Here is a 12791-nt window from a genome sequence, read left to right as displayed (position 1 = left end):
AGGAAGCTGGAGTCAGGAGCTGGAGCCAGAACTGAACCCAGATTCTCCAGTTTTGGATGCAGATGTCTCAATGGCTAAGCTAAATGCCCCTCCTTGTGCATGATTTGTTGAGGTGACACAGTGCGTGATGGTATACAGAAATTTCGCAGCCTCGGCACCAAGTTTGGAGAAAGCCGTCTGCAGGCTGCAGGTAGCGTCTACGGGGGTCGAGGGCAGGCTGTGAACAAGTGGAAGTCTCTGTGCCCTTCTTTTGGCAACAGCGCAGCGTCACTTCTCATCCTGGCTGACGTTGGCTCTCTTCACCAGCCCCAGTCCTTCCTCCACCCTGCTCTGGGCACCTGGAGGAGGCTGACTCTGGGGACCACACAGCTTACCTGTTTCCTAGCTATCTGATAGGCTGGCCTCAGCCTGGGCTCCCCGGAGATTGAGGGCTTGGACTCCAGTCCTGGCTCCACTTGGGACCCCAGCGTCCTTCTGATGGGCACCCTGGAGAGCAGAGGATGATGGCTCCCAACTTCGGCCTGGCCCAGCTTTGAAGAGTGAACCAGCAGATGGAAGATCTCTCTGTCTCTCTGCTTTGAAAAAACAAACAAAAATGGCAGAGGTGGAGGGGAGAACATTTGAGAACTCTTCAGGAGATGGACTCAAGTTTGAGGGTGAAGAAGATGGTGAGACTCTGTGTGCAGAGCTGGGTGCCTGAGGAGGTGCAGGTGCAGGGGAGAGGCGGGCAGGGCAGGGCCAGGGTCTGCTTCCTGTTAGGAGGGTGCGGGTGCAGGGGAGAGGCGGGCAGGGCAGGGCCAGGGTCTGCTTCCTGTTGGGGGGGTGCAGGTGCAGGGGAGAGGTGGGCAGGGCAGGGCCAGGGTCCGAGTCCTGTTAAGGAGGTGTCGCCGTACAGGGCTGTTTCACATCTCTCTTTCACAGAGATGGAGTATACAGCGCGCGGGTCTTTGTGTCTGATTTGCTTCCCTGGGAGTCATGATTTCAAGGTTGTCCGGGAGGTGTCCTCCGCGGTGTGCAGGCACCACGCTTTCCTTCTCCATCCCTCTGTTAGTGGACCTTCGGGTCGTTTCTGTGTTTCACTGACGAGAGGAGAGCGGCTGGGAGCATCCGGGTTTACGCTTGTGCGTTGATGTCCATTCTCGCTTCTCTCGGGTGTGCAGCCCGGAGTACACTTGCCAGGCGTCCAAGTGCTAACTCCATGTTTAACATGTTGAGGAATGGCTGGCCAGAATGTTTTTACAAACTTTTCTCTATAACTACTAATTTTTTTGAAGATTTATTTATTTGAAAGGCAGAGAGAGAGAGAGAGAGAGAGAAAGAGAGAGAGACATGTTCTATCTGCTGATTCAGTCCCCAGATAGACGCAACAGCCAGCACAGGGCCATGCCAAAGCCAGGAGCTTCATCTGGGTCTCCCACATGGGTGCAGAGGCCCGAATACTTGGGCCATCTTCTACTGCTTTTCCCGGGCCATTAGAGAGAGCTGGATCAGAAGTGGAGCAGCCGGGACTCAAACTGATATGGGATGCTGGCATTGCAGGTGATGCCTCTACCCACTATGCTGCAACGCTGGCCCTCTACTAATTTTTTTGTTTTGTTTTGTTTTAAAGTCTTCTTGTTTGAGCTTAGTATAACCACTCTAGCTTTCTTCTGATTACCCCTTGCCTTTTAAAAAAGATGTTTTTGGGGCCGCCACTGTGGTAGAGTAGGTTAATTCTCTACCTGTGGCGCTGGCATCCCATATGGGTGCCAGTTTGAATCCCGGCTGCTTCTCTTCCAATCCAGCTCTCTGTTATGGCCTGGGAAAGCAGTAGAAGATGGCCCAAGTGCTTGGGCCCCTGCACCAGCATGGGAAACCAGGAAGAAGCTCCTGGCTTCTGACTTCAGATCAGCGCATCGTTGCAGCCATCTGGGGAGTGAACCAGCGGATGGAAGACCCCTCTCTTTGTCTCTACCTCTTTATAATGCTGTCTTTCGAATAAATAAAATAAATCTAAAAAAAAAAATAGATCTTCCACCTGCTACTTCACTCCCCAAATGCCTGCAACAGCCAGGGATGGGCCAAGCCAAAGCTGGGAGCTGGGAGTAAAATCCAGGTCTCCCACGTTGGATAGCAGAGACTTAACCATGAGCCATGACTGCTTCCTCCCAGGGTCTGCATTAGCAGGAAGCTATAGAGTCGGCAGCCAGAGGCAGGACAGGAACCCAGGCACCTGGTAAGGCACGCAGGCATCTTAACCTGGCGTCTTAACTATTAGGCCAGAAGCCCATCCCTGCTCTTCCAGTTTTGTTGCTGCTGTGAACATTCTTGTACACCTCTCCTGATCATTGCTGTCAAAGTGATGACAAGTATCGGCATTGGCTGGCACTGGTTAGAAATGTAAATTATGGGGGCGGGCATTTGGCTTCGCTGTTAAGATACTGCTTGGGACACCTGCATCTCATATTGGAGTGCCTGGTTCAGGTCCCGGGTCCCACACCTCCTAGCTTGCTAATAAATGTGTCCCTTGGTGGGTAGCAGGTGATGGCGCAAGTGGCTGAGTCCCTGCTGCTCACGCGGGAGACCTGGATTGAGTTCTGGCTCCTGTTCTGGTCATTTGAGGAAGGAACGAACAGATGAAAGATGTCCCTCTCTCTCTGCCTTTGTCACCCTCTCCTCTCTCTCTCTGTCTCCCTGCCTTTCAGATAAATTTAAAAAGTAAATAAAAATTAGAAAAGAGGAATGAGAGTTCTGGAGACCCCCTCCCCCCCAGACCGGCAGCCAGCACCCCTGGGGGTGGACCTGGCAGGCTGGGTTGCAATAAGCCCCTCAGGTGACTCTGATGCTCCCCAGCGAAATTTGATGTCCACTGCTCCACGGGAAGGACTGGGAGTGACGTTTCCAGACTGCCGGCAGCCGATTGGCTTCTTCATTTTTTTAAAAAAAATTTTTTTTTTTTGACAGGCAGAGTGGACAGTGAGAGAGAGAGACAGAGAGAAAGGTCTTCCTTTGCCGTTGGTTCACCCTCCAATGGCCGCCGCGGCCCGCGCGCTGTGGCCAGCGCACCGCGATGATCCGATGGCAGGAGCCAGGTGCTTTTCCTGGTCTCCCATGGGGTGCAGGACCCAAGCACTTGGGCCATCCTCCACTGCACTCCCTGGCCACAGCAGAGAGCTGGCCTGGAAGAGGGGCAACCGGGACAGAATCTGGCACCCCGTCCGGGACTAGAACCCGGTGTGCCGCAAGGTGCCGGCCTTCCGATTGGCTTCTGAAGAGGTGGCTCGTGTGGCGCTCCTGGGCGGCCACACCATCCTGTTTCGCCCACGTCGTCGGTGGGCCTGGTTGGCCTTTCCCACAGAGAGGCGTGGGCGTGACTGTTGGCTTTTCCTCCCCGTCTCTGCTCCTGCGCTGCCTCCTGCTGGCTGCGCCCTGTCCGAGGAAGCAGAGCCACAGCACGCACATGCGCTGCCCAGCTGTCCCTGGCGAGAGCCCCCTGTTCGTGCTCATTCAACGAGGGTCTGTTTCCACAGGAGTACATGCTGCACCTGTTGGCCCTGGAGCATCGCGCTGAAGAGCAGTTCCTGGAGCACTGGCTGAACCCACACTGCAAGCCCCACTGTGACAGGAATCGGGTCCACCCCGTGTAGGGGGCTTGGGCCCAGCCTGGTATGTCCCCGTGTCCCGGGCCTTCTGTAGGAGGGAGATTGCCGTGGGTGGCACGTGCAGGGGCTGGGAGATCTGCCAGAACACGGCATCAGGGGAACCGGCCGGCTGGCTGCTTGTGGGCTGGGGTGTCGAGGGTGATGCAGGAGAGACGGGCAGGAACCAGGTTAAGAGGAGCTCTGAGGGCTCATCGGGGAGACTGCGGAGTCACTAGGACGTGACCCCTTTGCCCTCCAGCAGAGATCATTCTGGAATCTGTCCTGCCTGGAGAAGAGAAGGGTGGCTTGCTGAGGCATGGGTCTCTCCCCAGGTGGGGTCAGCACCTGTGGGCTCCATCTTGACATTCACCATGATCATCACAGCATCACCAGGATTGGCAGCTTCTCTCCTGTGTCTCGCTCCTACTCCCCACTGCCTTCCCACAGCTCTCCCACTGGCAGTCTGCCCGCCCTCTCCCCGCCATCTCTCTCCCTTTGGGCCTTCTCCCCCAGCCCACCTGCCAGGGACTGCCCAGCCTTCCCAGCACACCCCACATACCCCAGCTCCGCACCACTGTTCCTAGATGAGGCTGCTTGCTCCTTCCTGTCCGTTCTCATCTCCTTTCCAGCTTCCTAAATCTTTTTTTTTTTTTTTACAAAGATTTATTTTATTTATTTTAAAGACAGAGTTACAGAGAGGGAGAGACAGAGAGAGGTCTTCCATCTGTTGGTTCACTCCCCAGATGGCTGCAACGGCCGGAGCTGCGCCAATCCGAAGTCAGGAGCCAGGAGCTTCTTCCAGATCTCGCACATTGGTGTGGGGACCCAAAGACTTGGACCATCTTCCACTGCTTTCCCAGGCCACAGCATAGAGCTGGATCAGAAGAGGAGCAGCCAGGACTAGAACCGGCGCCCATATGGAGTTCTGGCGCTTCACGCCAGGGCTTTAACCTGCTGTGCCACAGTGCCAGCCCCAGCTTCCTAAATCTTATTAGTTAAGGTAGCAAAATCACTTCAGAGGTCAAAGCCAGCGAAGTTCATTCCTCCTCTGTAGAGCAGGACTGAGTAGGACAGGATGGTTGTCTGTGGTTAAGAGAAATCTCACATTGTTGTTTGTTTTCTGCTACTGTGAATGGGCGCAGGGACCTGCCCTTTAGCTTATCATTGTAATTTTCAGGGGGCCATCACATAAACCCTCTCGCTGAACCCTCCTCATGTCCTGGTGTCACTGGAAGGTGTGCATTTTAACTCTGGTGAGGAGCCGACTGAGCCCTGTGGAGCCACTAACTCATGCTGGGTATCAGTCCCTGCTCTCTCCACATCCCGCCCCTTCTCTCTGACTGACAGCCTGACCCTAGGTGTGGGATGGAATCCCCGTGAGCAGCTTTCACACACAGGGTGCTGCTCAGCTTCGGGGAGGGGTGGTGGCCGGACTGACGTCCCCCTTCCACTCTGTTCCGGCTCCGTTTCCTGATGCCCAGGCTGCTACCTGCCCTGCATCCAGGGCGTGTCCCTTCCAGCACTGGAAACCATCATACATCTTCTTCCAGAAGACGGAACCGTGCAGGGATTACACGCTCAGACTCTGGAACTGGCCAGAGCTGAGTTTGACTTCCTGGGTCCCCGCCCTGTGGCCTTCAGCAAGTAGCCTGACCTCTCTGGCTCCCCATTTCTACGTGGGTAAACTGGAGTGACGGTGATGGCTATGGAGGGGTAGGCATTTGGCCTAATGGTTGAGGTGCCCGTTGGGACACTGTGTCCTGCGTGGGAGTGCCAGCATCCGAGTCCTGGCTCGATTCCCAATTCTACCTTCCTGCTCCTGTGTACTCTGGGAGGCAGCAGGTGCTCACTCAAGTACCCGGGTCCCTGCCATGCATGTGGGAGATCCAGACTGAGTTCCAGCTCTTGTGTTTGGCCTGGCCCAGCCCCTGCTATTGCGGGCATTTGGGGAGTGAACCAATGGAAAGATCTCTGTCTCCTTGTCTCTCAAATTAACAAAAAAAAATTACGTCCATGGAGGATGAGGCCTAATGAGTGCCTCTATAAATGGGAGGACTTTCCTCCAGGCAGGAAAAGGCAGTGTTGGTGAGGCAGGGATCTTTGGAGGCCTCTGGCCAGGAAGCTCCCCCTCGCACAGTGCCCAGGAAGCAGTGGCTGGTGGGCTGCGTCCACCTGGAGCTTGGAGTCAGAGAGCTTTCGGGTGCTGACCCCCCCATTCACTGGCTGAATCATCTTGGAAAAAATGTCTCAGCTTCCTTATCTGCAGAATGAGGATAGCAATGCCATCGTTGTCCTGAAGATGAAGAAGTTCAGTGCGTGGAAAACAGCGTTGCTATTGCTCAGGAAGTGACAGGTGGATGGCTGTTTCCCTCTCCTTAGCCTCTTCCTCCTCTCCTGTCTTCTTCCTTTTTTATCAACATCATCATCACTATCATCGCCATCATCACTTTATCATCATCCCTATCATTGCCGCCATCATTCCCATGTCCACTCTCATCCACCTATCATCGCCCCTCCACCACCACCACCGCTGTTGTCATTACCATCATCATCACCATCCCCATCATCATCACCACCACCTCTACCTTGACTGTCAACAGTACCATCATCACCATCCCCACCAAGACCATCACTTCCACCACCACCACTGTTGTCATTACCATCATCGCTATCATCACCCCCTCGTCATCACCATCAGCACGCCCCACCCCCATCATCACCTTAACATTTTTTTTCTTGTTCTTTTCCAGCAAGCATCGTGATAGGCAATGGCCTGGACAATGCCAAAACAGGATAAACTTCTCCTTTCATTTGTTTGCAAACTGTGGAGATGGATTTCTGCAGACCTTGTGAACTGTTGGGTGTGCCAAAGCTTGCCTTGGGGATGGCAAATATATATGCCGCTTCATTACACTAACCTGCATGAGTCTTTGCAATTAATAGCTTTAAGTGTGGCTCCCATTGCCCTCAAACATCTTCCTACTGACTCATCAGGCTGGGCAGACACAGATTCTTCCCTGGGGCTGACAGAGCTGGGATCTCTGGACCAGGAGCCAGGGCAGCTGCCTGGCCATGACTTCCCTGCAATGAGGCACATCACGTGGGGCCACTGAGTTTATGGTCAAGTATTTTTCTCTTTCTGTCTCTGTCCTAATAAATGCTGATGTCAAACCTGCTTTCTGTGGTGTCTTCTTTCATTCCCCTGCAAGAAGAGATGCCAAGATTTCCTTCCCTTATTTATCTTTGTAAATCCAGCTTCCTAAATCTTACTTTTCTTTGAATACACAAATGGAAGAAAACACCAGCACCCAGCCCCTTTGTGCAAAAGCCACCTCTGAAGATAGGGTCGGAACTCAATGCCACGGGCAAAGGCAACATTTTTGCACAACTCTTTTTTTTTTTTTTTTTTTTTGACAGGCAGAGTGGACAGTGAGAGAGAGAGACAGGTCTTCCTTTTTTCCATTGGTTCACCCCCCAAGTGGCCGCTACAGCCGGCGCACCGCGCTGATCCGAAGCCAGGAGCCAGGTGCTTCTGGTCTCCCATGCGGGTGCGGGGCCCAAGGACTTGGGCCATCCTCCACTGCACTCCCGGGCCACAGCAGAGAGCTGGACTGGAAGAGGAGCAACTGGGACAGAATCCGGCGCTCCGACTGGGACTAGAACCCGGAGTGCAGGTGCCGCAGGCAGAGGATTAGCTTATTGAGCCGCGGTGCTGGCCCTGCACAACTCATATATCCCACCACCCTCGCCTGCCTCACAACCCCATAGGCAGGGATTGGACAGTCAAGGACCAACACAAGCAGAAATTCAGAGAGCGTGGGAAGGTGGGCAGCATGGCTTGAGGGAAAGGAGAATTTGGAATCCTCAAGATAAGGTAAGGGGAAGGGTGCCTATGCACCCGGGCCACAGAACAGGGCCTGTGCCAAGGAAGGCCGGGTGGGCTTGTTTAGGGAGAGAGCTCCTGAGCCTCTCACCAAGGATGATGCCAAGATTCACTTTATGCTTACCGCGGGGCAAGCCCTGCGTAGGTTTTCTACGTACACGCCCTCTGAACCATCACACCTACCATGCAGTAGATTTGGTTGTTGTCCTCAGTTCATGGATGAGGAAGCTGGGGCTTGCAGAATTTAGAGAGTCCATCAGTATTTTTTAAAAGATTTATTTTTATTTGCAATACGGGGTTACAGAGAGAGAGGTAGAGACAGAGAGGTCTTCCATCTGCTGGTTCACTCCCCAGATGGCCGCAATGGCCAGAGCTGCGCCAATCCGAAGCCAGGATCCAGGAGCTTCTTCCAGGTCTTCCATGTGGGTGCAGAGGCCCAAGGACCTGGGCCATCTTCCACTGCTTTCCCAGGCCATAGCAGAGAGCTGGATTGGAAGAGGAGCAGTCAGGACTAGAACCGGCACTCATAAGGGATGCTGACGCTTCAGGTCAGGGCTTTAACCCACTGCACCACAGTGCCAGCCGCAAGTCCATCAGTTTTCTATAACAAATCACTTAGTGGCTTAAAAGAGTACAAACTGACCATCTTACCTTCCTCACATCAGAAGTCCCACACAAGTCCCGCTGGGTTGAAGTCGGGGTGTCAGCAGGGCTGCTTTCTCTGGATGCTCTGGGACAAACCTGTCTCCTGCCTTCCAGCTTCCGGAGGCCGATGCCTTGCTCAGCCTCCTGTGACTTGCGTTTGCCTCCCAGCACATCACCCGCACTTTCCCTTCTGCCCCCGTCTTCCATTCCAGAAGACTGTGTGGTTACCCGGGCCCATTCTTATCACCCAGGCTCCTCTCCCCATAATTGGCACTCTCAACCCACCTGCGTCCTTAACGCCCCATTGCCACGTATGGTAAGGTATTCACAGGCTCCAGGAATCAGGACATGGACATCTCTGGGGAGGCCATTTTCCTGGCTGCCACAGGAGGAACCACAGGTTCAAGTTCACATACCTGGTAGGCAGAGGAGATAGAATTTGACACTAGGAAGGCCTTCACTACTCTGGGTCCCTAACACTGCACCTATGTCCTAACCCAGAGCCTCTTCTTCCTGGAGTTAGGTAGTTATGAGAGAGGGAGTGTGTGTGTGTGTGGGGGGGGGGGAGACACACACACAGAGAGAGAGAGAGAGAGAGAGAGAGAGAGGCATCTCCCATCCACTGGTTCATTCTTTTAATACTGCAAAGGCTGGGGCTGGGCCAAGCCTGAAGCTGGGTCTAGGAGCACAATTCAGGCATCTCAAATGGGTGGCAGGGATCCAATTACATGAGCCATCATCTGGCTTCCCAGGGTTCACGTTGGCAGGAAGCTGGACACAGGAGCCGGGGCCAGGAGCCCACCTCTAGTTCTCCAGGGTGGGGTGTGGGCATATTAATGGCTGGACTAAATGCCTGCTCCAATCCCTGAGTGGTTTTTAAATGTTTTGAAATTGTATTTTCAAAATATTTTTCTGAGAGAGACAGACAGGCATCTTCCATCTGCTGATTCACCCCCCAAATACCTACAACAGCTGGAGCTGGGCCAGGCTGGGCCAGGAATCAGGAGCTCAAGCCAGGTTTTGCATATGAGTGGCAGGGACTCAGGTACTTGAGCCATCACTGCTGCCCCCAGGGTGTGCATTAGTAATGAGATGGAATCAGGAGCTGAGCCCAGGCACTCCAGCATGAGATGTGGGCATCTCAAGCTGTGTTGTAACTGCTGCACCAAACACCTGTTCCTGGAGTGGTTTTTTAAAGATTTCTTTATTATTTATTTGAAAGGTAGAGTTACAGAGAGAGCGAGAGAGAGAGAGAGAGAGAGGGGTATCTTTTACCCATTGATTCACTCCCCAAATGGCTGCAATGGCCAGGAGCCAGGAGCTTTCTCCAGGTCTCCCACGTGGGTGCAGGGGACCAAGTACTTGGGCCATCTTCCACTGTTTTCCCAGGTGCACTAGCAGGGAGCTGGATCGGAAGTGGAGCATCTAGGACTCGAACCAGCACCCATGTAGGATGCCGTTGCTGCAGGCAGTGGATTAACCTGCCATGCCACAGCACCGGCTTGCCTTGAGTGGTTTTTTTAAAACTGACCTCCTTGACCTGGAAGAAGCTCCTGACTCCTGGCTTCGGATTGGCGCAGCTCCGGGTGTTGCGGTCACCTGGGGAGTGAACCTGAGGATGGAAGACCTCTCTCTCTGTCTCTACCTCTCTCTCTGTAACTCTGTCTTTCAAATAAGTAAAATAAATCTTTTTTTTTTTTTAAACTGAGCTCCTTGAGATCTGGGGATGTGTTTATATTGGGAGGGACACACAGCACCCTATACCTAGGGGAGGCATCGGTTGGGTGCCAGGCACTGACATTTAACGTGGGGGCTGGGACTGGCCTGGGGTGTGTGCAGAAGTGGTGGGCAGAATGCTCCCTTTTAGGCCGTGTCCCCAATTGCCTCTCAGGGTGCTCTCTAAGGAGGAGGAGCTGAGGGGCAGTCCTTGTGGTGCAGCAGGTGAAGCCGCCACTGGTGGCACCAGCATCCTGTATCAGAGCACCTGTTTGAGTTCTGGCTGCTCTGCCTCCGATCCAGCTCCCCGTTAATGCACCTCGGAAAGCAGCAGAAGATGGTGCGAGGGCTTGGACTCCTGCACCCTTGGGAGACCTGGATGGTGTTTTCAGCTCCTGGCTTCGGTCTGGCCCAGCCCTGGCCATTGTGGCCATCCGGGGGGTGAACCAGAGGGTGGTGGAAGATCTCTCTCTGTCTCTCCCTCTCCATCACTCTGCCTTTCAAATAAATAAATCTTAAAACAGGAGTAGGAGGTGAATATGTGCACGTGGAGACGGGATGCACAGGTCCCAGCAGAGAGGAGAGTGGCAGAATTCAGAATGAAGCAGAGGCACAGGCAGCCAGAGGCTTGCATCCGGGCAGAGGCAGGAGGGCTTCCTGGAGGTGCTAGGGAGCCCAAGGTGGCTCTCGCACCAGGGGCCCCAGCTCCCCACGGGAGCACAGAGGCTTCTGCCCGAGTCGTGGACAGCCTGGTTCTTAGCCTCCTGCCCTTGGACACACAGAGCGTCTGCTTATCCACAACAGAGGAAGGGGCCCACAGTGGGCTCCCTGCAGCTTCACCTACCAACCCTCGCCCCAAAAACTTCGCAGATGGCAGTGGAGCCAGAGTGATGGCGTCAGAGGACTGTCTTCACAACAACACAGAACAGCGTCTAGAATCCAGGCTCCGCATCAGTCCAGTGTGTTCACACCTCGGGTGGGCTGTGAGCCCTTGATGAACCTCTCGGGGCCTCAGTCTCCCTATCTATAAAATGGGAGTAATTATAGTACTTAGTTCAAAATGCATTGTGATAATTACTGATAGTCACTAGCTATTAGTGTGTTCTGTTTATATTTTATTTATTTTTAAAGATTTATTTATTTAATTGAAAGTCAGAGTTACAGAGAGAGAGGAGAGGCAGAGAGAGAGAGAGAGAGAGAGAGAGTGAATGAGAGAGAGAGAGAGAGAGAGGTCTTCCATCCACTGGTTCACTCCCCAGATGGCTGCAATGGCCACAGCTGGGCCAGGCTAAAGCCAGAAGCCAGGAGCTTCTTCCGGGTCTCCCACGCGGATTAAGGGGCCCAAGGATTTGGGCTATCTTCTACTGCTTTCCCAGGCCACAGCAGAGAGCTGGATCAGAAGAGGAGCAGCTGGGACTCGAACTGGTGCTCATATGGGATGCTGGCACTGCAGGCGGCGGCTTTATCCTCTACGCCACAGCACCGGCCCCTGTTTTTATTTTAAAAACTTAGTGAGTGACTGAGATCCTGTCTGCTGGTTCACTCCCCAAATGCCCACAACAGCCAGAGCTGGGCCAGACTGAAGCTGGGAATCAGGAACTCAGTCCTGATCTTCCTTGTGAGTGACAGGGACCCAACTTTCACGTGAGCCATCACCTGCTGCCTCCCGTGGTGCACGTTGGCAGAAAGCTGGATTGGAAATGGATTAGCCTGGGAGGTTTGAACCAGCCACTCCGATACGAGACGCAGGGCCCCAAGCGGTGGCTTCACTGTTGTGGGTGTGGTGTGTCACGCCTTGCTCACGCCAGGCACCTGGGTAGCATTCCATGAATAGCTATTTGTAGAGTGGTGACGGCTCGCCCTGCGCTGCAGCGCCCACCCTGGCCTTGAACCACAAACACAGCCCACTGATGAGTTAGGAGAAGCACCTGAGTCTTCCTCTGCCGGGAGCTTGGGGCTGACGTCAGCGGGGAGCACCGCGGAAGCCGAGGCAGGAAGGGTCAGCCACTGCCTGCCAGCTGGGAAAGGGTGAAAAAGCTTCTCCAGGCCCAGGAACAAGCTCCGTGCAAGGTGCCTGCTTCTACGTACCTAGACTTGGTTCCCCACCTCTCCCTGCAGCTCTTCATCAAGAGCGGGGCCCCGTGGCCGGGATGCCGGCCCTGGAGCAGGTGCATGGTGCCTTTGTTCTCTGGCTGCGTTATTCCCGCTGTGGCAGGCCCTGTGCTAGGCCCTGGGCACCCAGTCCCGACCTCGTGAGGCTTCCCCTTACACAGGAGCCAGCAATGGAGGATGACGTCGTGTGAGGCCCGCTGTCAAGAGGTGCAGGTGCGTGGGGCATTTCAGGTCCCCAGCCCCATCAGGGGCGGCCTCCTAGAGAGGCACTTTGAGTGCCTTAAGAGATTTGGTGGCCAAAGGAGCTGGGGGTGAGGCTGGGGTGGGTGTTGCAGGATGGGTGGCGGGAGTTGTCGCAGGTAGTCAGCAGCAAGTGCAAAGGCCCTGGGTCGGGAAGGGGGCTGGTTTGTTCTAGGAGCTTCCAGAGTTGTTGAAACCTCACCCGAAGATCGAGGAGAAAGTAGTGAGCCTGGCAGGCAGGCAGGCAGGCAGGGGCCGGGCCCGCAGGCCTTGCCCACCTCTGTGACAAGGTAAGGAATTTGGACATTACTCCAGGGGCGCAGGGAAGCAGACGTGAGTAGAGGCAGGAACCTGTGGCCAGAACAAGCCTTGAAGTCAGAACAGGGGGCCAGCCCTGCGGGGGCAGCCAGGAGGTTTCAAGCAGCCGAGTTACCTCCCCTGACTCAGCTGATAGAGAGAGATAAGGAGTCCTCCCGCAGAGCTGTCTTCATGAAGCTCACCTGGCACACAGCTGGCTTCCAAGGCGAGGCCCTGGGGGTCGGCAGGCAGCGTGTGAGACCCTTGGGTGCTGAGTG

The 12791-nt window shown here is 54.5% G+C and overlaps 1 protein-coding gene across 4 annotated transcripts in view; it reads left to right on the top strand.

The window, feature by feature from the left end:
* The window catches only part of C17H17orf67 (chromosome 17 C17orf67 homolog), a 32040-nt gene extending 25245 nt beyond the window's left edge, over positions 1–6795 (top strand). For all 4 annotated transcript variants that reach the window (XM_051825485.2, XM_051825484.2, XM_051825488.2 and 1 more), the window contains 2 exons: positions 3510–3645; positions 6371–6795. In XM_051825485.2, coding sequence (XP_051681445.1) covers positions 3510–3626 — 117 coding nt within the window. In that variant the 3' untranslated portion in view covers positions 3627–3645; positions 6371–6795. The remainder of the gene's footprint in view (positions 1–3509; positions 3646–6370) is intronic.
* Positions 6796–12791: the final 5996 nt, after the last annotated feature.

This window comes from Oryctolagus cuniculus, chromosome 17, assembly GCF_964237555.1.
Source record: "Oryctolagus cuniculus chromosome 17, mOryCun1.1, whole genome shotgun sequence".
NCBI classification, from domain to species: domain Eukaryota; kingdom Metazoa; phylum Chordata; class Mammalia; order Lagomorpha; family Leporidae; genus Oryctolagus; species Oryctolagus cuniculus.
The sequence above is the reverse complement of the archived record's forward strand: the minus strand, read 5'-3'. Positions and strand labels throughout refer to the sequence as shown.